This window comes from Leguminivora glycinivorella, chromosome 8 (assembly GCF_023078275.1).
Source record: "Leguminivora glycinivorella isolate SPB_JAAS2020 chromosome 8, LegGlyc_1.1, whole genome shotgun sequence".
NCBI lineage: Eukaryota > Metazoa > Arthropoda > Insecta > Lepidoptera > Tortricidae > Leguminivora > Leguminivora glycinivorella.
Window position 1 is genome coordinate 20,876,746 of NC_062978.1, and position 24,884 is coordinate 20,901,629.

Below are 24,884 nucleotides of genomic sequence, written 5' to 3' on the forward strand. Positions count from 1 at the left end.
TAAAGTGAGCCAATCTACCTTGTCACACAGTGACATGCAAATCTCAGATTGTACCTAGGTCTAGTACTATGCATGCACTTAAATAATACCTATCTAAAGCTAGATTATATCTACATAGAAATATTAATATACAAAACAATACAAATTATCGAATATAAATAAATTAATTAATTGAGATGTCACAGATTTAGCGGTTTAGTAGTCTAAATATTCCTTTACAGAGTAGAAAGTCTGTTCATTTAGCCATTCAAATAATCTTCTTTTAAACAAATGTAAAGTAAGGCCTTTAGGATAGTGTCTGGGAGCTTATTATACAAAAGTATACTCATAGGATAGCAACTTTTCTTATATAAACTTGTGTGTGTTCTCGGACATATGAGTCTGTTAGGGTACCTCGTATTAAAGTTACAGAATTCATAATTTTTAGGGTTCCGTACCTCAAAGAGGAAAAACGGAACCCTTATAGGATCACTCGCGTGTCTGTCTGTCCCTCTGTCACAGCCGATTTCTCCGAAACTACTAGACCGATTTACTTGAAATTTGGCACACGTATGTAAACCTGTGGCCCAAAGACGGACATGTAATTTAATTAAATGAAATTTAATCACAGGGGTCACTTTTGGGGGGTAAAATTGAAAATTAAAAATCAAAGTTATTAAAACTATATTGTGTTACATATCAAATGAAAGAGCATTTTATCAGCATCTGAAATATATTTTTTTTATATTTTTTATTTTGGTAATTTAGAAGTAATTTAAGAAAATAAGCAAAAAATGACCATTCCCCCCCTTATCTCCGAAACTACTTAGCGTAAAATTTTCAAAAAAATACACGAGATAGCCCTCTCCATGTAGATTACAGGAAAACCTATTAGAAATCTACAGTCAAGCGTAAGTCGGACTTAAGAGAAAAAAACTCAGATTACGAATTTCACTCACTGCCGCTGCAAGTAGTTACTAAACGTCTTAAAATTGTGTAATCGAGTTGGACAGGTATAAAGAAATTCATTTCTGTCTTTTTCTTTTTAGAACTTGTTCAATTTTTTTTTCATTTGTACAAAATGACTTAAGTTCCTACTAAAAAGGAGGCGCTTAAGACCGTTTATAAATTGACTGAGCAAAATTTTATTCAAATCGGTCCAAAAAAAGGTGTCTGTTGACGAAAACATAGAATTTGTGCCACCGAAAGCCCAAATCTGAAGTCCATTTTGCTCTATCTCTTATCGTTTCCGAGATATATACGTAAAGTCTTGAAAGTTCGAAACGTTAACTTTGCCATCATAGTCGTTCAGGCGCTCATGAGTTCTTTGTATGGAAAAGTCGAAAACCGACTCGCACTTGACCAATGTTCATAGAACGTTGTGGTTTTTTTTTATTAGCAAAAATGACTTAAGCGCCTTCAGAAGTGTAGGTAGGTGTAGGTTTGTAAGTTAAAGTTAGCTGTGATGGCTCAACGAAGAAAGAAGATTTCAGTATCCTACTTATCAGGGCGAGCGGTAGCGAAGCCCTCCTATAGTCGACAAAGTTCCGAACCTTGTGGTACATTTTTTGAAAAAACTATCACGCCTATGAAGTTGTGCTTAAACATAGTAATTTATATTCATATCTAGATTTCATATCTGTAAAAAAATATTATTTTATTGTCATTTAAAAAAAAATCAAATCTCAGTTTTGTGTTCAATATTGTACTACTAACGCCATCTGTTAGGACTCTAAGGAGTAAGAAAACATCATTTACTATTTTGTATAACTAACGCCATCTGTTAGAAAACTAAAGAGGTAACGTTGTATTTTTGACGTCTGTCAACTATGACGATCAATCGAAACTTGGCACTGGAAATGGCGCGTAATTCAATTTTTCTATGGGAATTAAAAACTTAGCCCCTACATTTTTAATATTATGTTATGGCTCGTCAAAGTTTAGGAAGCCAGCCAGAAGCCAAGGGAAGAAAGGGAGGGAGAGAGAGGTTATCAACACGGTGTTTTCAGTTAAAAGAAAAAGTAAATTTTATTTATTTATTTATTGTTGAGAAACCCAATGTACTTAGGATATGTTTAGGAAACTCAACGATAGAGTTGTTCGCTGTCGTTCGCTAGATGTCACTGTTACCCCCGCAAACTGGGCAATGACTTGTTTTCGTAAAATGTATAAGTATTTTTTGATGTCCACATTTTTCGTTAGATGTCGCTGTACCACCTGCAAACTAGCGAACGGCATTCTATGGTTCAATAACATATATTTAAATTGTATTAATTTCATCTTTTTTAGGGTTCTGTAGTCAACTAGGAACCCTTATAGTTTCGCCATGTCTGTCTGTCTGTCCGTCCGTCCGTCCGTCCGTCCGTCCGTCCGTCCGTCCGTCCGTCCGTCCGTCCGTCCGTCCGTCCGTCCGTCCGTCCGTCCGTCCGTCCGTCCGTCCGTCCGCGGATAATCTCAGTAACCGTTAGCACTAGAATGCTGAAATTTGGTACCAATATGTATATCAATTATCAATCACGCCAACAAAGTGCAAAAATAAAAAATGAAAAAAATGTTTTATTAGGGTACCCCCCCTACATGTAAAGTGGGGGCTGATATTTTTTTTTTCATTCCAACCCCAACATGTGATATATTGTTGGATAGGTATTTAAAAATGAATAAGGGTTTAAACTAAGATCGTTTTTTGATAATATTAATATTTTCAGAAATAATCGCTCCTAAAGGTAAAAAAAGTGCGTCCCCCCCTCTAACTTTTGAACCATATGTTTAAAAAATATGAAAAAAATCACAAAAGTAGAACTTTATAAAGACTTTCTAGGAAAATTGTTTTGAACTTGATAGGTTCAGTAGTTTTTGAGAAATATACGAAAAACTACGGAACCCTACACTGAGCGTGGCCCGACACGCTCTTGGCCGGTTTTTTGTATATAAAGTTTGGTTGCATTTTACAAATACACGCCGGCCACATCTATCGCATGCATCCATAGGTAAGCTAACATAGCAACCAAGTGGATACCGACGAAGAAGCGTGGGCCGGGCAGGCATTCTACTTTACCACCGGCTTGGGATCCAGTAGTACATCTGATAATGGAACAAGCACGACGAAGACTGTGAGGCATTTGTGTTGTATGGTGTTGGACATTTGCAGTTTGTTTTTGTCAATTTTGTGTAGATTAATTAATTGTTTTTTAACATAGTAATGGTAATTTTTTTGAATATTGTATAACTAGCTTTATTAATAGTGTGTGAACCTGCCCTAAAAATCTATATTATTTTATGGTCATGGTTCGTTAATATTTCTTGTATGTGGTTAGCTTTTGCACATTGTAATTTTTCCTCAGTCACCCGTTGACCACGAATGCTGTAAAGTGTTCGAAACGTCGGGATGAATTGAAAATTCATTATACGTGATTTAATCCGTTTCCATAGTTTTATTTCATTAATAAATGAATTTATGTACGACAGGTGTTCGTGCACCGCCAGGCGAGCGCGGGAAATAAAATTGATATTGGAAGTTTTTTTTATTTATTTAAACTTTATTGCACAAAAATACACAAAAATGTACAAGGTGCAAATATTTTTTCAGCAATGATTAACTCGTCCTTATATTACACGAAAATGATATATTATACGATTTGCCCTAGTCACTAAGAGCAAAAAGAAGTAATGCATAGTTTTCACCGAGGAAACCGGCCCTTTCCCCTTGTCTTTGTGGGGGGTAGTGACGTGCGATTTCATGACTATTGAGCCAAATCGGATCAGTTTGATCCAAGGAACAATTTTGTGAAGCAACATCGCCACAAGTAAAAGAGCAAAGTCGCTAGTCTTACTTATCGTTCAGGTCACCAAAGAGAAATATCGTTAGGGGAAAATGAGCATAGTTTGAAAATTATAAGTTCTAGCTTTATACTTCCAAAGACAATATTGTAGAAAATTTTATGAAGAACATATTTCTCCTAGATATCGTGATGGTAGCTTTCACGGTTTTCATGGAAATATTAAAAAACTGAAATCAGGGATACAAAAGTGGGGGGAAAGAGGGGAAACATTGACACCTCGGCGTGTTTCTACTTCCATATTTTCTTATCAACCTATAAGCTATATACATGCCAAGTTTCATGCTTTCTGCCAGAAGGGACTGTACTCTCATACTAATTAGCCGTTTCCGCCCCGCACTATACCACAAATTTAAAATTTTGAAAAAACCCCGACCCCGACATAGTGGACCGATTTTCATGAAACATGGCTAATAACACTCCCGACTAAGTCAACTTTACGCAACTTCAGCATAAAACTAAATCGGTTCATCCGTTTGGGAGCTACGATGCCACAGACAGACACACACACACACACACACACACACAGACAGACAGACAGACAAACAGACAGACAGACACGTCAAACTTATAACACCCCGTCGTTTTTGCATCGGGCGTAAAAAATTGACCACTTGACATTTAAATTTTGAAGTACTATTGTACGGATTTAATTAATTTTTAAAACTAAATCCATAACTCCCTTGGGAACAAAATAGTACATTATTCTTCAGCACACGTAGACGCAATGAGACCTTTAACCCTTAATCAAATAACGGGAAATAATTTCCCACTTCATCATTTACCACAATTTTTTTTTTCTTTTTAATGGCACCACTGAGCGATAAGAATCATACAGATTTAAAATCTTAGTAACTTTGAATTTGAAAAAAGGCAAGACTTTTCTAATGGCAACCATTAGTGACCACACGTCAAAGTCAAAGTCAGTTGTCATGATTTTTTGCGTGATAACAAGAGTTTTTTTAGTGTTTTGAGGCGAAGTACGAAAAAAAATCTGTTAAGTGCATACAATGAAAACTATCATAAACTAGACTTATTTCCCCTGTGCTCTGCTTAAATAGAATTGTCATAACGATATTAATTAGCCAAGATTTTAAGGTTTTAGTAAGTGGGAAATTATTTCCCAGTGTTCGTGCCTGAACTCACGATTTTGGTAGGTTTTAATCAAGTGGGAATATATTGGGTTGGCACAAATTAAAAGTAATGACACACTCTACAAAACTCTATACATTTCCTTTCTTAAGTTAATTGTTTTCGATAATATTCTAGTATGTTGTAGAACATTCTAGGTACTTCTAATGTGAGGGTATATAAAGCCGCCCTCGTGATTGGTTTAGTTAGATTGAAATAAAATGGACGAGCGACAAGTTCGAACACTTTACTTATACGAGTACTTGTTAGGCCAGAGTGCGCGGGCTGCGGCTGACAATATCAACACTGCATTGGGCGCTGGAAGTACAAGCCATGCCACGGTGCCATGCCATGGTTTGACCGTTTTAAATCAGGAGACAGGAGCCTTGAAAGTCAGTCACGCTCAGGGCGACCACCTGCATTCAATGATGACGATTTACGCCGCGAACTACAGTCGAATCCTGATGCTACTACTGGTAAATCAGCGGAAGCACTTAACTGCAGTCACCACGCTGTGGAATACCATCTGCATGAGCCAGGCTATCGAAAAGTTTTAGCTCGATGGGTACCGCACATCCTTACCGAAGACAGTCGTGCAGTCCGTGTCGCCATATTGCCAATATTGCCAATGAGAACGATACACGTCGTGCTTTTTGGCTGCCTCGAGAAGAAACGCCACCAACTCAACCGAAGCTGAGTCAAAAGAACCGCTTAAAAGTTTTGCTTTGTTGTTTCTGGGACTCGCAAGGCATGCTGTTTCATGAACTTATTACACAATGAAACTGTAAACGCTAACAAATATTCATCACAGCTCACCGAACTATCTTCTGCTATCAAGAAAAAACGACGAAGACGAGCCACTGTAATTTTACTACATGATGACGCTCGACCTCATGTCGCATCTACCGTTCGCCAATAGCTGCAGAACTTGGGCTGGGAGACGATACCCCACCCCCCTTATTCTCCAGACCTCGCACCATCAGACTTTCATTTGTTTAGAGCCCTGAAATGACATTTGCGGGGTAAACAATTCAATGATTTCCATGATGTACAGGAGGAGTTGAACAACTTTTTCGAGGCACAGCCATCAGAGTTCTGGGCGAAAGGCATCCAAACTTTGCCGGATCGTTGGCAAGAAGTCATAGATGCTAATGGTGATTACATCATCGACTAAGCTTTTTGTATTGTAATAATAATAAAAAATATAAAACGTAAACCAAGTGTCTCATTACTTTTGTGCCAACCCAATATTTCCCAATGTTGATTCTCGACTGTTACTTTTTGAAAATGGGATTTTTTTTATTTTCCATTTTTTTTATTTATTTCTATTTATTTTATTTCTATTAATTTTTAGTAAAGACAAAATGAATAAAAAAACATTACGAACACAACTTACAAAAAAGGATATAGAAGAAACTCTTCAGAACTTAGCTGATCTGTCTGATTTGAATATTATCATGATTCTGATGATGATCCTTGCTATGACGACACAATATATTTTCCATTTCTAAGTTACTAGATTTTAAATCATCTAAAATTGACTAGTAAAAAGTTCGTAACCTTATCGAACAATGGGAAACTATTTCCCACTTCATTCATAAATTTGCTATTCCGTACCGGATAACAGGAAATTATTTCCCACCGCAAAACCCCCCTTTCCCCCCCACTCCAAAATTTTGTAATGTATATTTTCGTAATCTACGCACCCAAATTACCTAAAAACTGTTCTTAGTTTTCAATAATCTCACAAAAAGTTTTCCATTTGATTAAGGGTTAAACAGCAAATGTAATGAAAAATAATAAAATTGATGTCTCACTCTGATTTTTAATAACACGAATGTGGGCAGAACATACCTACCTAACTTAAAATAAAAAATAAACGGCGAATAAAAGGTATTCCGTAAATTAAATCTAAAATATAATACTAAGTAGGTATTATATTTTAGATTAAACTACGAAATACCTACCTTTTGTGATGGACCTGTATTTCGTGATTAAAATTGTCAGACACGGTGTAATTCCAACATTTTTGAAGAAGTATTTCTCATTTGCGCAGTGGACGAAGTTGTGAAGTAATAATATACTTTTCCCCTCACTAGCTCGGAAACACGTGTTTTGTCCTTAAAAACCAGCGGGTAAAAACGCATTTTATCCTCTAGTGGGTAAAGTAATTTGACCTTGAATAAAGCCAACTTAACTGCTTTAAAATTGATAAAAGTAGGTGAATCTAGTAATAAAGATGATTTACCACCTGTGGAACTACTGAAAGCAGTGATAAACGCATTTTTTGCGTTGTAGTTTCCTCGCTATAGTGAGGGGAAAAGTTTTGTGTTACACTCGGGTGCAAATGTATTTTACTTCTCGTGTGTTAACAAACTCGCAAGTTCATGATTTTATTCTCGACTCAACTATAGAATCCTTTCACTTGCTCGTTTTTCAATTCCACACTCGGCGTTAAAATACAACTTTGCCCCCTTGTATAACAAATAACTATTTCTATAAAGGTAACCTTTTAAATAATAACCCTTACCTTTACCTACACTCTAACTTTACCTGCATTTAGATATTTACTCATCGAAGGCCGCATAAATATGTATGTGACGCCCTCTAAAGCTAGCCTCCGCCACTCATAAAGCGTTTTGATAGCGTAGCGTCAGCGGCGCGCAATGATTGCGGTGCGCCGGCGGAACGCTGGCGTTCCGCTCGCAATCCGCGCTCGTTAGTTCCCGCCGGCGTCCGCTGGGCGCAACGCCAGCGTTCGTCCGGCGCACCGCTATTGTTGCGCGCTAACGCTCCGCTACCGCTCCGCCTACGCTATCAAAACGCGCCTGTGTGGCCGAGCTTTTACAAATAAAATCGTGTCAGATGTTTTTGCTACTTTCATTGTGTAACATATTAGTGACTGCGTACCTACACTGAAATCAGTGTCAAAGTCATGGTACTTCTAGGTATTAATGCCAATATTGCCAATGAAGGTTATGCGATGTGAGTTAGATGAAAACATGATGAAAATAATGGATGGTTAGATAATTGTATTGGCTTGTACAGCCACGAAAAACGTTGCCATCTGACACTGCTTGAATAGTCTGCTACACAAAGTGTAAGATGAGGGAACCGAAAGATTTTAACTACGCATTTATGAGGGCAAAATAAAGATAAAATGTTATATGACATGGATTTTTTTTTTGTTTTTTTTGGATGTATTTTCACATAAAAAGTAAATTTTATTCGTAAAACTGGCACTTAAAATAAAAATTTACATTTTTTTTTCTAAACAAATACTTTTTTGCAGTGAAATACTAGTTATTTTTTAACATCTATCAACGAGGATAGTTACGCCGTGGCTTGCGTGGGCGACGGTCGCACGATTGTCGCGCGACGGCGATGCGACGCATACGAAATCAAACCTTATCGATATGGAAGTTCGAGACGCGACGGCGACGGTCGCGCGACCGTCGCCCACGCAAGACACGGCGTTAGATTATATGCATCATCGCCATCAAAATAGCGTTTTGTTCTGAGAAATAATAAATAATTGTTATTTTTAACCCCCGACGCAAAAACGACGGGGTGTTATAAGTTTGACGTGTCTGTCTGTCTGTCTGTTTGTCTGTCTGTGTGTGTGTCCGATCAATCGATTTAGATTTAGTTTTTTTTGTTTGAAAATCTGAGTTAGTCGGGAGTGTTCTTAGCCATGTTTCATGAAAATCGGTCCTCTATGTCGCGGTCGGGGGTTTCTTCAAATTTTTTTTTTAAACGCTTATAACTCTGAAACTAGGCGAAATCCAGAAAAGTTTATATGATATTTTAGTCTTCTAATATGATGAGGAATACGCTGTTATAATTATTCGGTTTCCTTATGTTACACCGTGTAGACTTGAAGGCCAGTGATGATATAGGATTATTGTCAAAGTAAAACGAATACACATACCCACAAATAGATCGAAATCGAGTAACTTGAATTAAATAACAGTGCTATGTTATAGTCCCACAAGAGATTTAGTAGCAAAAATCTTACCTAACGAACAGAGGCCATTGTGAAACTTTAGCAACCATCTCTCTCTCGCTGATCGGTGGCAAGTCGGAGAAAATATAATACATGGTGATGCCAAATACAATGACGATAAGAGCATTCGCCAGGGCAGAAACGGGGACCAAGTACTTGAGGTTCCTGATTTGGCAAAGGAGTACTAGGGGTACTAAGGTGAGGACGCAGTATGTCTGGATCGATAGCTGCGATTCGGGTAACAGGACGTCAATTACCTGAAATTATACATTTATTTTTAGTACATACACAAAATATGACTTTAAGGTTGATATATTCCTATTTATTATGGGGGGAATATTTTAATGAAAAACAAACAATATAACAACTATAAATAAACTTATAAATAAGGAATAAATAAAATAAATTAGATTAAATTAAAATAACTTATAAATAAAAAACCTCACCCAAGTCGCTGCCACCGGGCAGTGTGCCCAGAAGGCTGGCCGCATTGCCACGTTGGATGGCAATGCTTATACGTTGAGCAAAATATTGGCCAGCCCTCTGGTCACCTGTGACGACAATTAGGCGCGCCGCTAACTCTTTGTATAGCTGACGCGCGCTTGGCCCCCATGGCCCCAGTGTTTCCACACCAAACGCCGCAAAAATGTAACTGCTGCCAAGGGTGGCATATTTGCGGCGTTTGAGGTCTTCGGCCACAGACGCCGCATGACCGGCACCACCGCTGGTGCCCTGAAGATGGGACGGCGCAAGTGTGTCAACACACGTGGCATCCCACACCGTCCCAACTTCCAAGGCACCAGAGTCATACCGTCGGGCCTCTTGCCATCGTCCGTTGCCAGACCGACTGGCTCAAGGATGGCTGGGACTTGGACACTCACAAAGGCCCTTCGGATGATATCGTTGATGCCGGCATGTCGGGGTATGCGGCCGGCACTTCTGCCATAGGAGAGCCCATGATGCCCATGGCTATCCACCATGGTACCACAGCGGCAGCGATGGGGGACGTTAGTTGTAATCCCTAGACGCAAACATGTCGCCAGTTGGAAGGTGGAGTTGTCAAGTAAGGTGCCTATGGATGGTGAGGGTACTGCTTGCAACCACAGGCCCGACTCCCACTCCGCAGTAGCAAAAAGACGAGCTCGCTCTGCCGAGCTAGTTGACGTATCAACAAGACTATTCCGTACTAGACGGCAGAGCGGCTCGTCCCACTGCTTCTGCGAGCAGAGATTGGCAGGCGGATCTGTGTTGCCACAGGTTAGTAGCCAGACGTTCTTGGCCTCGGTGCAATGGGCTGCCTCTATGGTGCCGAGAGCAGGAGTTAAAATGCTCTCAATCAAGCTTTGAGCACTGTGCACCGAGGATAAGAAAGCTGGGAGCGAAACACTAGAAATTTTGCGGATACCCAGGCCACCGTGCCGAACTGGCAGAGTAGCCTGGGTCCAAGACCTTTCTTCGAAACGAATATTAAAAACAGATGACAGAGTGTCCTCAATTAGCGAGTCTAATTTGAGAAGTAGACTAGGATGAGAGTTTTGAATGATTCACGGTTATTTTCATTAGACTTATATTGACCGAATATCGGGAGCTCGACAAAAATCAAAAAGGTAATCACGGTCTATATCCCGGTCAATATAAGTCTAGACTAGGATGCTTCCAAAGGTGACTGCAGCGGAGAACGTACGTAAATTTGGGCACAAATAGGCAGGTCGTATAATGGAGTAGGTAGTGTGCATGTTGATGTTTAAAAGACGGTCCGAAATAGATCTGAACTTTTGAATTTTGTCATTAACGTATTCATCGAAAGATTGGTCTAAAATTGGGCAGCCAAGGAGTTGAAGCTCACTTTCACAGTAAGTAAGTAAGTAAGTAAGTAATTTATTTATTGTAAGCTGTGTACATAAAGGTGTTCAATATTTCAAAAACAAAGTATCAACAGTTGCTCGTTACGAACGTACAATATAGAATCTTAAAAAATAAATAACAACTATATACATTGTAACATCTTAGAATCTAATACATTTCACTATCTGCCTCCAGCACTTCGAAAAATTCTTTGAGGCTATAAAAAACATTATCCGTAAGAAACTTTTTCAACTTAAATTTAAATTTCTTACCATCTAACATTTTAATATAATTAGGCAAGGCATTAAATACTCTAATAGAAGTAAAGTAGGCGCTTTTGTAGAACAAAGTATTTTTAGCCTTTGGACACACTAAATTATACTTGTACTTTTCTCTTAGATTGTCTCTTAATGACGATTTTTTAGCGAAATATTCGAAATTATTTTTTACAAAAGTACAAAGTTCTAAAACATAAATACCCGTAAGAGTGAGTAGTCTTTTATCTTTAAATACATTGCGAACTGATTCTTCAGTACTCATACGGTATATAGTGCGCACGCATCTTTTTTGTAAAAGAAAAGTACTTTCTACATCTACGGAATTTCCCCAGAAAATAATTCCGTAGGATAGCAGTGGAAAAACATTTGCATAATAGGTATTTCTGACAATATTTTCAGAACAAGTACCCGATAAGATCGACAAAGCGTAACATTGGCTGGAAATCAATTTATTAATTCGAGCAATATGCTCTTTCCAGTTTAGGAAAGTATCAATAGTGACACCCAGGAAACGAATATTACTAACTTCTTCTATTGTTGTTCCGCCTTCCGTAATATTTAACTCTATAGGAGTTGTATTATAATGTCTAAACTGAATGTATTTAGTTTTATTTAAGTTGACTTTAAGATTAAGTGAATGAAGCCAATCTATTACATTTTTAAGGGTTGAATTTATATTGTTCTCCATATGTGGTGTGTTACGTATATCCCCAGAAAAAAGTATAGTGGCATCATCCGCAAACAACACGCACAATTCGTCAACAATTTTAGGAAATTCATTAACATATATTAAGAACAAGAGAGGCCCCAGGACACTACCTTGAGGTACCCCTGTATTAGAAGTTTCAAAAGTCGAAAGAGTATCAATTAATGTTTTAAGTTCTTTGGAGTAATTGGTTACCATAGTAGCTTGTTGTCTATTTTTTAAATATGACTTAAGTAATCCGAGAACGTGACCTCTTACTCCAATATTGTCTAACTGTTTTAAGAGTATATCGTGTACGACGCAGTCAAAAGCTTTAGACATGTCTAAAAGCAAAGATACACAAGGTTGCTTATCATTAACTGTATCCCATATGCCCTTAAACATTTTAAAAATTGCCAGAGAAGTAGATTTTTGTTTTTGGAATCCAAATTGATTTGGATTCAAGATTTTTTTATAATTGAAACTAGACAACAAAGCAATAGGTCTGTAATTATTTATGTTATCCATAGCGCCCTTTTTATGCAATGGCTTTATGATCGCTATTTTTAAGGAATTTGGAAATATACCTGTGCTTAACATAAGATTAATAATATGGACAAGAGGATCAGCTATGTAGTCAATACTTGATTTAATAAGTTTCATGGGAATGCCATCATGTCCAGAACTTTTCTTATTCTTTAAAGATGCTACTATTTTTCTTATTTCATACGCATCAACGGGCACTACATACATACTATTACACACCTTATCGGTCATAAGTTTGTAGTCTTGTAAACTGTGTGAGAAATTGGTTTGCGGATCAGTGAAAAATTTATTGAATGTATCAGCAATTTCTTGTGGTTCCTTTATAGTTTTACAATCTAAAGTTAATTTCTCAATTGAAGGAGGAATGGTGTTTGTGGTTGAGGTGTGTTGTTTTATAAGGCCCCACATAGCTTTAGTTTTATTAACACTGTCATGTATGTATTTATCGTTTGCTATTATTTTTGATTTTCTAATTACTTTTTTAAGAACCCTGCAATACCTTTTATATCTCTGTATGTAGCCGTTCTTAGGATTTTTTTGATTTAGCAAATACATTGAGCGTTTGATTTTACATGATTTAATTATTCCTATCGTCTTCCAATTAGGTTTCCTTTTATAAGTTTTTTTTATTCGTTCTAAAGGTATGCAGAGATTATATATCAGTTGATAAAGGTCTATAAATGCTTCGTAAGCTGAGTTTACGTCTGTTTTCTCATAGACATGTAAAAAACTTATTTGAGATAAATATTTTATAAATATCTCTATGTTCGCATCAATTTTTCTAGTGTGTACATACCAAAACTTTTCGTGAAAGCTAACACTAGTAGGTATTTTAATGATTTGACCAGTGTGATCAGAAAGCCCCATATTCATAATTTTAGAGACGCACTGTCGTTGGTTAGTTAGTATATTATCTATGCAAGTTTGACTTTGATTTGTAATCCTGGTGGGTTCAAATATTGTCAAAAACATATTAAACTTACTTAGAGTTTCCTTAAAAGCTATTGTTGATGAGTCATTATTCAAAATATTTATATTGAAGTCACCTGCAACGAATAGTTTTTGTTTTAAATTTCGGGTACGTAGAGTTAATTTACACAATAGGCATTCAAGTTTTTCTATGAACAGTTTAAAATCACTACCCGGTACTCTATATATAGTTACTATAGAAAATCCTAACTCAGGTATAAAGATACCACATAATTCAATATGCATTTCAACCGACATTTCAGATACCCATTGAAGGTTTATACAATTTATAGAGTTTTGTACGTAAATACATACTCCACCCCTCGTTTTACGGGTTCTGCAAAAATACGAAACCGGTTTGTAACCATCAATCTGACATATAGGTACTTCATTATTTTTTAAGAATGTTTCGGTGAGACATAGTACATGTATTTCAGTGTTAGAAGAGAGGTCATCTGTTAGCGCCTGTAAATCGGCTAAAACTGTGCTGGCATCGCCTCCAAGGGCCCCATCGTCGAGATACCAGATGTTTAATTTAGAATTTAGTTTTTTGATGATAGGGTGGATAGCAAGGCTGAAAATAGCTGGGCCCAAGGGATCGCCCTGCTGACAACCAACAGATGAAGCCAAAAGATTTGATTTATAAACAAGTTTAGAAGGTGAACTTGATGATATTGATGATATTATAAACATCCATATTAATATTATAAACTAGCTTTTTCCCACGGCTTCGCCCGCGTACTAAAAGTAAACTTTATTCAAACGTTGAACTTTGGACCCCATTTCACCCCCTTAATAGGATGTGAATTTTAAAAAATCCTTTCTTAGTGCTCCTCTACAACTTATAAGGAACCTACGTGCCGGAATCTCTAGGACCAGCGGTTTCGGCTGTGCGTTGATATGTCAGTCAGTCAGTCAGTTTCTTCTTTTATATATTTAGATGGGAAAGTGTTTAGTCTGTCTGTTTGTTTGTCCGTCTTTCACGGCAAAATGGAGCGACGAATTGACGTGATTTTTTAGGTGGAGATAGTTGAAGAGATGGAGAGTGACATAGGCTAATTTTTGTCTCTTTCTTACCTCTCATTTCCCTAAAATGGGGGGGTGAAAGTTTGTATGGGGCATTCCACAATTTTCGAATTTAACGCGAGCGCAGCCGCGGACAAAAGCTAGTTGTATAATATAAGGTACAGCGGGGCAAATATCGACTGGGGGACAATTATAACTGATCCATTTTTCCCATTACTACACTATTAAGTAGAGTTGTGTCGAGTGGACACTCAATTTGATAATGCAAACATTGTAAAACATGGAAAAAAAACCGGCCAAGAGCGTGTCGGGCCACGCTCAGTGTAGGGTTCCGTAGTTTTTCGTATTTTTCTCAAAAACTACTGAACCTATCAAGTTCAAAACAATTTTCCTAGAAAGTCTTAATAAAGTTCTACTTTTGTGATTTTTTTCATATTTTTTAAACATATGGTTCAAAAGTTAGAGGGGGGGGACGCACTTTTTTTTCCTTTAGGAGCGATTATTTCCGAAAATATTAATATTATCAAAAAATTATCTTAGTAAACCCTTATTAATTTTTAAATACCTATCCAACAATATATCACATGTTGGGGTTGGAATAAAAAAAATATCAGCCCCCACTTTACTTGTATGGGGGGTGGTACCCTAAAAAAACATTTTTTTCCATTTTTTATTTTTGCACTTTGTTGGCGTGATTGATATACATATTGGTACCAAATTTCAGCTTTCTAGTGCTTACGGTTACTGAGATTATCCGCGGACGGACGGACGGACGGACGGACGGACGGACGGACGGACGGACGGACGGACGGACGGACGGACGGACAGACAGACATGGCGAAACTATAAGGGTTCCTAGTTGACTACGGAACCCTAAAAATGGATCAGTTGCATTTGACCCCCAGTCGAAATTATCCCGCTGTACCTTATTACGCACTTTTACGAACAGGATCATAATTAGTGGATCAAACAACGCTTTAGAATAAAAGACATACTCCCTTACTCATAAACGTTCGCTAAAGTTATCAAGCCGATAAAGTTCGTGTGTCCCTTTCTGACATATTGGTGTGATAGAAAGGGACAAACGAACTTTATCAGCTTGATAACTTTAGTCAACGTTTATGAACATGGGTAATCATTTTGTAACCGCTAAACAATTACATTTCTGGCCGTCAACTATACAGATTTAGATTTATATTTAAAAAAGGTAGAAGAAAAAGGAAGTAATGTAGGTTTATTACAAATGAGTGCGGTGCAAGAGTGTTAAAAATAATAACAGCAGCGATCAAATTCACCTGAGCAACGAAATAATATAAGCACACACTGCTTAAAAGCACACACAAAAAAGTAAACACAGAGTGCTTACTCTACAGTGTGGAAAAATCGAATGCCACATCAATGGCAACAATAAATTCTGCATTTAAGGATTTATGAAAAATCGCTGGCCTCAGTCGGGACTCGAACCGGTCAAATGTGACAAAAAATAACGTGCCGTATTTTATGATGCAGATTGAAAGGGTTACTGATAAGGTTCATTTTTCTCTAAATAACAAATACAATCAGGATAACGGAAGGACATGAAAATTTGGCACATTATTTGGCACGTTATTTTTTGTCACATTTGACCGGTTCGAGTCCCGACTGAGGCAAGCGATTTTTCATAAATCCTTAAATGCAGAATTTATTGTTTTTAAAAACAAAGGAAAGTCTTCCTTACACAAAATGTGCTATTTACAATATTTAAGGTAGTTGCCATCCATGTGGCATTCGATTTTTCCACCCTGTATACCAGGGTTTCTCAAACTTTCAGTAGTCTTGAACCACTTTCACAATCTAAATAGATCCACGGACACCCATGACACATGCCAAGAAATTGAAAATAAACTACTATATATACTCATGGGCATATTTTTAATTTCCTGTCTGTTTTACTTTTTCTTCCAAATGTGGAAATTTTTGTACTTTTTCTACTCAGAATCATGAGCTCTTTCGATTCCGCAGGAGAAAAAAAAGTCTCACATTTTTTTTCCACTGAGTTACAATTTCATACAACTTGCGATCGTAACTTAGAGGAAGACGAAAAGATGTTAAAACCGAAATAAACACATATGAAAGAAAAAGTGACCAAGGCCTCCAGTGCCTGAGGCTGGAATCGAACCTCGAGCTGTGTTGAAACCACAGAACTTAATTTAGATAGAAGAAACAAATTCATATATTTGTATAGGGGCCGAGCGTGTCAAATTTTGTACTGAAGTTGATTCTTGCCTGTAATTTTAAATATGTCTCAGGCTCTTGATTGTTCATAATTTTTGTGTTGTTGCAATTGAATATCACGTAACGAGGCATTTTTTATGTTTTGGTTGACTTCAACTTACAAAAATTGACGCCCGAAAGCTGCAAGATGCGAGTAAAGACGGACAACTCAGTGGATTTCACTGAGTTCATTTGACACGCTAAGTAGATACGTTTGCTTGATCTATGGTATATATGACATCTGTGGTTGAAACCAACCTGAGTTTGGTTCACATGGGGGGTAAGAACCATACCGTTCTACCCTAGGGATGGTCAGAGGGCGCTACGAGTCCTTGTATAGATTACTCATATGAGAGATAATTTCGACCTCAGCAGCTGTGACCTGGGTGGCCGAGCGGAAATAGGCATCTGCCGCGATTGCAGGGTACGCTGGTTCGATTCCAGCCTCAGGCACTGGAGGCCTTGGTCACTTTTTCTTTCATATGTGTAATTTATTTTGGTTTTAATTTATATATATAGTGGTGTGACTACTTTAAGATAGCACAAGTTGAAATATTTTCAATAGAATATAATTTGGCTTGTGTTAATTAGAACGAAAAGATGTATTGTAATTTTGGGACATTTTTTGTCTCGTAGTACCTCAATCGAAAGAGCTCATGATTCTGATTTTGAGAAGAAAAAGTGAACAAAATAAAAATATGCCCATATCCAAGTTCAAATTGTATTAAATATTTATGATAAAAAAAATAGTTACATTTCCACTCTTTTTTTCCAGGCTGTACGAAAATTTAAACCAAATGACCCACTGTTACTTTTTGCTCTGTGGTATTGGCAAGGCGCCTCCGGGCAGCGTTGCGTTGTCACAAACACACTTAGTATTAATGGAATGCTGAACATTTTGCTTGCGGCAGCCGTTGGAAATTATTTTTCCCCTCACTAGCTCGGAAACACGTGTTTTGTCCTTTAATACCAGCGGGTAAAAACGCATTTTATCCACTAGTGGGTAAAGTAATTTGACCTTGAATAAAGTCAAATTAACTGTTTTAAAATTGATAAAAGTAGGTGAATCTAGTAATAAAGATGATGGTAACACCTGTGGAACTACTGGAAGCAGTGATAAACGCATTTTTTGCGTTTTAGTTTCCTCGCTATAGTGAGGGGAAAAGTTTTGTGTTACTCTCGGGTATTTTACTTCTCGTGTGTTAAAAAACTCACAAGTTCAGGATTCTATTCTCGAACCACTCGCTTCGCTCGTGGTTCAACTATAGAATCCTTTCACTTGCTCGTTTTTCAATTCCACACTCGGCGTTAAAATACAACTTTGCCCCCTTGTATAACAAATAACTATTATTCCTTGAAAATGTAACAAAGAAATGCCGCGAAAATTAGGGCAGCACCAATTGTGAACGTAGTGAACAAGCGAATAACTGCGATATGAATTAGTACTGTCAAATCAAGGTGCACTTCGTCACCACTGCACTGCGTCACCAAGAAATAGCACCTAACTACATCCAACTCCTAAGCACTATATACAAACATAGCACAGCCGCTATAAAATTACAGTCTTCTGGCCAGTCCTTCGAAGTACAAAGAGGAGTAAAACAAGGAGATCCGCTGTCGCCTAAACTTTTCACCAGCACATTAGAACATGTCTTCCGGAAACTTGCGCCGCGTTGGGAAGACAAGGGGCTGGTTGTCGGCGAGAAAAGGTTGACCAATCTTCGTTTCGCTGACGACATAGTCCTGTTTTCCTCAACGGCATCCGAGCTACATCAAATGCTAGAAGACCTCAGCAACGCAAGCCTCGAGGTTGGACTGAAGATGAATATGTCAAAGACCAAAGTCATGTCTAACAGCACAGAACGTAAGATTGAGGTAAACGGAGAACGCATTGCATATGTCCATGAATACCTTTATTTGGGCCAAATAGTCTCTTTCCAGGTGCGACAAGAAAAAGAGGTTCACAGACGGACCGAGAACGCCTGGAAGAGCTATTGGTCAATGAAACACCTCATGAAGGGAGACCTACCTCTGTCACTTAAACGTAGGCTCATGGACATGTGCATACTTCCAGTCCTCACTTACGGTGCACAGACTTGGTCTTTGACGGAAGCTCAGAAGTCCAAACTCGGGGTTTGCCAGAGAGCTATGGAGCGCAGCATATTAGGTGTGAAACTAAGGGATCGAATCCGAAACACCACGCTGCGCTCAAAAACTCGGATAATTGATGTAGCTCGAAAAGCGGCCAAGTTAAAGTGGGACTGGGCTGGACATGTCTGCCGTATGCCGAATGACTTGTGGGCCAAGATAGCCACGGAATGGGAGCCCCATGAGTCGAACAGAGGATCCGGCAGACCTCGCCGGCGATGGCGGGATAACTTGGACTCCTTTTTGATAGACTGGCCAGTTTTAGCTCAAGATCGAGAAGAATGGAGAAAGAAGGGGGAGGCCTTTGCCCAGCAGTGGGACACAATAGGCTCATAATAAATAAATAAATAAATAAACCAAGAGTACAGTACTGTAGTGGTAGCAATTTTGACAGCCTTGTCTCTGCAAGGGTTAAGACCAATATGCTGAAAATGTCACCGTTACTATTACTTACATATGTCGTCTGTAATTGATATTATTGACTTTACCTCTTTAAACGATGACCCGATGAACACAACGTACACACACAGGACGCTTATATACGTCAGTAGCAGCGAAAAGTCCACCAGCAGTCTAAAAAAAACATTAGGTACAATATAACAAAGGATGACAGCACCATATCTCTCGCTATATCGTAATCCTGGCAAAGGATTCATATAGGAGGTGCAAGCACAAATTGCTCGCCCTTAGAGTTGGTCAAAGGCGCCTAGCCTTCAGAGATAACATACACTAGATAAATTTCGACGGGTACTTCGGCGGTCGAGATTGTGTAACGGTTTAGCACGTCTGTCGCGATAGCTGGAGACCCGGGTTCGATTCCTGGCTTCGCCACCAGTGGGCTTGATCGCTTATCAGGGTACCTAGCCAACGTCACAATAGCTTACGCTCCGAATTTGTATCGTAGCTGACTCTCCCTATCGCTCTTTAGATCAAACAATCGTATCTACTTAGCGTGTCAAATGAACTCAGTAAAATCCACTGAGTTGTCCGTCTTTAATCGCAGCTTGCAGCTTTCGGACGTCAATTTTTGTAAGTAGAAGTCAACAAAGACATTAAAAATGCCTCGTTACGTGATATTTAATTGCAACAACAGATTATCAACACAGACATATTTAAAATCGCGGCATGAGACATATTTAAAATCGCGGGAAAGTAACAACTATTATAATTAATGTATAATAAATAGCCAATATTGCCATACCCTACCGGGGTGCCATGCGACCTCCTTCGTATTGTAACATCTTTAATGTAATACCATAGTTTGAAATAAATGATATTAATTGATTGATTGATTGATTGGCAAATAGATGAAGTTGTTTCTTCTATCTAAATCTAATTCTGTGGCCGTAGCCGAATGGCATTTCTACGACGCCAAAGACCGCAGAAATATAGTCTGGCTCTGCCGCGCCAATATGCAAGAGCGATAGAGATATTATCGTGAGCGTTTGTGCATTCGGCTAAGCACGGACGCGACAAAGTTAGACTGCTTTCGATCGCCTCGTAGCGTCAACGATTGGCACATCGGCTAGGCCGGCAGATCCAAATTTACATTCTTATTAAAATTAATGTTGAATTCATATCATGCCCGAAAATATTTCACGAGCCATTTAAATAATATATAAAGGATCTGCGTGTCAATTGAATATCCGTAAAGCTCGAATATTCAAAGCCAAACGGAAAATACCTATTCATCAAAATTTAAATTATTAAAACACAAAAGGAAGAGTAATGTCTGCATGTTTTAAAGGCTCTCCGCTTGAAGTAACACAATCATATTTTTATGATTATTACTGTCAATGTTTGTGTGGAAGTATTTATTTTTATTGATTTCTTTTATTTTTATGAGTTTTGAAAATACAGGCGTGAATTTATATATGTGTATGTTAGATATTTAATCTATTTTTCTTTTACATTATTGTTTTTAAAGGCACTAAAGCCGTCATAATATACCCAAAACGTACAAATTCAAAGAAAATCATACCACGCATTCCAAATTTTTATCAATTAGTCAAAAAGCTAACGAGTAGATTTTTCAAATACAAACTATTTTTGACATTGTGTGTTTCAACTGTGATCACTCAGAGTGCATACGAACGTCTGTCAAATTACACTAGCTTGTCAGAACTGGCTTCCTCTGACGGCTCAGCCACGACATTGGTCTAAGCGCGACAGCGGTGAGCGGCGGCCACACATTGGAGTGAGACACAGCGATGGGACTTTTCATTCGCACGTATGGCTGCCGCTCACCGTTGTCGCGCTTAGACCAATGTCGTGGCTGGGCCGTGAAAGCGGTTGACTCTAAGAAAACAAGGTAGCTACGTTTGTGATACTGACTTGATAAAGCTACTCCATGGCCTCATCTTTTTCGGGCCGTATGCGAACGCCGCAGCACACGTTTCAGAGAAGCTCATAGACGGCCTCTTAGCATCCACGCATACTTCTTGTGATATTTTAACCTGAAACAAAAATTATACTGATTTAAATTAACATCTAATCTATTCATACCATCAACCCCCCATCGCCTCTCTGTTACCATGGGAATAGACGCAGACTTATAATACCTACTACACCACAAGTCTACCTATGTAACTAGTACGTAAGTACTGCCTAAAATCGTATACTTTGCCTAACATTCATCGGGATAAATCATACATTATTAATCGAAGCTGTTGTTTCTCTAATGCCATCTGAACATGGCGACCCTGTCAGGCGTTTCACCCTTGCGTCGTCATTTTACCACGCACTAAACGGTTTGCATCCAGTTTTATCATACGAACGGGTAAGGAGTGTAACTCACTTCCTACAAGTCTATTTCCAGCCCACTAGAACTTAAATCTTTTTAAATAAAGGATGTATAGACTTCTGGGTAAGACAAGCTCCGTCCTAGAATGCAGTCAAATGGTTTTTCCTGCTTCTGATAAAATTAAATTCATAGAACCTTTTCACTTTTCGCGTTTTGTACCCATATTTTAAAGTTACTTACAGCTAAAACGCGTTTTTAAGTAATTTAATTAAAAAGGTCACTTTACTTCGTTAACCCGTAAGTGAATTTAAACACTCTCAATCTGTGTAAGAATGTCCTGTAATATTTATTTATTTATTTATCGGTAAATCTTTTCCGTAGATTCGCAGACTATACTCATTAGGCACTTTGTATCATCAATCACTTTATGGTTTTAACGAACCTTTAGCTGAGATTGTAAACAAGAAACCTTGGAACCTGGCGGGCAATATTTGCTTGTGACCACGGGTCACGTCCGAAACGTTGGGCTACGGGGCGTCGGGCAAACTAAAAGCGTAAAAATTGATATTATTATCCTGACTAATTAAGCTAAGTTGGAAATGGATTTGATAGGGTGGGAAAGACTTTGCACGAGTCCGGTAATTGCATAATACGTTTAACGTGTAAAATAACCATGCTCAGGTTGCCATCAAAATTTTAATATTGGTCATTATGACACAATTCAATGAAGCCAGATTGAGCGACATAATTGGAAATTCATTAAAATTGCCTACCAGATTGATTGGAGTCGACTACGCAAATATTTATTTTGATTGCGTCCATTGATATAAAAAATTACGGTGTGGTTGAGCGATTTTCCCGAAAAATAAAGCAAAAGGAATTTTTGGTCTTCTTTGTTTGGCCTAAAGGTTGACTGGTAGAGAATGCCATGTAGCATTAAGTTCGCCTTTTGTAACTGTATATTTTTACTGTGCAATAAAGTTTAAATAAATAAAATAAATAAATAAATAAAAGGAAATCATATACCTACCCACTCTCAAAAATATGACAGAAAGTTACGAAGAAAGTGACGTCCTGATTAATTTTTTTATCGCACTGTGTTTACAGTAGGGTGCATTGGGATAATTTCGAAGGTCGTCTAATTTCGAAAGTCACATAAATATCAAAATTATTTCCATCGTGTTAAGATTCCTCTTTAGAAATTACCCGAGAATTTCTGTGCTTCGAAATTACCACAATGCACAAAAATCTCTCAATAGACGATGGGCAACTAAACTAATGACACTATTTGCGATATGTTATATCAGTTTCCGATTAGTATAAGTTGTTATGTTACGTAAAATTGTCGAAGGTCGCTTGACATGTTTCGCTCCGTAACGAGGAGCATTTTCATTGAGCATATGTCAGTGTCTCACGGTAGTTTCATTTATTAAAATTGTTAAGTTACATTTTAGTATTAGTTACTTGTTTAACCCTTTCGCTGACAGGGCTCCCCTTGTCGACGTACTGTCACTGAAAATACAGTATACGGGTATGTCCTGTCTGCGGCAGTAGTTCGGGTGTCAACGTAGCGAATGGCTTAAGACGATACGGGAGGGGCCAATTCTCCATACAATCGCTCTCGACTATTTCCTCCCTGGTTTTTGACGATAGAGAAATGATTTTTTTCAACACATATTATTATAATTTTTATCTGTGTCGGACTGTTTTGATTTTTTTGATATTCTTATTTTTAAAGACGCTAGATCCCATCAAAAAATTTCCAAAAACGGGTTTATTGATTATGGCGCAAAAAAAGGTGTGGTATTCAAAATTGGTAACAATTAGCCAAACAAACTAAACGGTCTGACACAGATTATTTCATTGTTATTCAGATTCTCAAATTTATTTACGATTGATTAAGTTTTGAAGGAAGAGTAAGTTAAGTTTTTTAAGTCGAGAGCGGAACCTCGATTTTAACCTCCTGGGGTTCAATGTCCTAATACTAGGACAAAATACCTACGATGGAATTTGAATCTACGTTAAAATAGAATTGAGTTGCTTTTGTTTTGTTTCGTTCGATTTTCAAAAAAAATTAATTCAACCCTGTTTTATAGTACCTACCATTGATTCAAATTTGATTGGTATTTTTTTTGTATGGTGGGTCGCTAGAGGAGATTTTTTCGCAATATATTTTAACTGAGTTGTTCTGTAGGGACATTTTTTTTTCGATAAATCTAGTTAATAACACTAGTATATTGAACTAAATTTCCCAAATTGAAAGGGCCCTTCCATTTTAGCATTTTCGATCCTGTAGTCTCTTAAGCAAGTTGAGCCCAAGGCGGCTTTTATTGTGGATATTGTGACAACCGGTATTCCTATAGAGGTTTATATTTGTCAAGAGTAAATTCAATAGATTGATTGGATTTGTTAGCATCTACTCGGAGTTATTATTACATTTCATTCAGTTGTCTGTTCAATTCAATACTTGTTGTTGTTTGTCTTAGGGATTAGAGTGCCTTATCACAGGCGGTTGGAAACAGCACTTTTAATAAAAGATACAGCGGGACAAATCTCGACTGGGGGCCAATGTAACTGGTGCATTTTTTTTTCCATGTTTTACAATGTTTGCATTATTAAATAGAGTATCCACCGGTTATACTCGTATATGGTAGGCGTGTTCAGTGGATACAAGTAGAACTCAATATCACAGTGTAATAATATAAAACTTATCACATTTGTGATTTCTTTAAATTAGCGACTTATGTTCGTCTCTAGATTGCATGTATGGAGAATTGACCCCTACGTGTTTTAACTCTCCTCATCAAAGCGGGAAAACTCTGGAACCGGATACACGCATAGCGGTACTGAAATGCAGTGACCGTATTATAAATGTGAACTTTAATAACAGACACGAGGCAGGGATTACTTGATATCCGATCCCGTGTCAACAAGGATAAACTTAAATCCATTATAAAGCCACCCGACCCGTCAAATGACCGGTAATTAATAGGTAACGACACTTGCCTAGTCAAGGGAAGCGCCGCTGGTGGCCTAGCGGTAAGTACGTGCGACTTTCGTTCCGGAGGTCGCGGGTTCGAACCCCGGCTCGCACCAATGAGTTTTTCGAAATTTATGTGCGAAATATCATTTGATATTTACCAGTCGCTTTTCGGTGAAGGAAAACATCGTGAGGAAGCCGGACTAACTCCAATAAGGTCTAGTTTACCCTTCGGGTTTGAAGGTCATATGGCAGTCGCTTTCGTAAAAACTAGTGCCTACGCCGAATCTTGGGATTAGGTGTCAAAGCGGACCCCCCAGGCTCCCATGAGCCGTGGAAAATGCCGGGATAACGCAAGGAGGATGATGACTTGCCTAGTTAAGGCCGCAATACTTTAGACGCCAAATGCACACTTCGCGGAGTGATCCTATAGCCTTCACCATTAACCGCCTACGATAG

General features: G+C 38.1%; 1 protein-coding gene across 2 annotated transcripts in view; it reads right to left on the minus strand.

Moving 5' to 3' along the window:
* The window catches only part of LOC125228537 (proton-coupled amino acid transporter-like protein pathetic), a 92,589-nt gene that overhangs the window by 14,466 nt on the left and 53,239 nt on the right, over positions 1-24,884 (minus strand). For both annotated transcript variants that reach the window (XM_048133138.1, XM_048133137.1), the window contains exons 5-7: positions 21,037-21,158; positions 19,191-19,275; positions 8,965-9,209 (exon numbers count right to left, since the gene is read on the minus strand). In XM_048133138.1, coding sequence (XP_047989095.1) covers positions 8,965-9,209; positions 19,191-19,275; positions 21,037-21,158 — 452 coding nt within the window. The remainder of the gene's footprint in view (positions 1-8,964; positions 9,210-19,190; positions 19,276-21,036; positions 21,159-24,884) is intronic.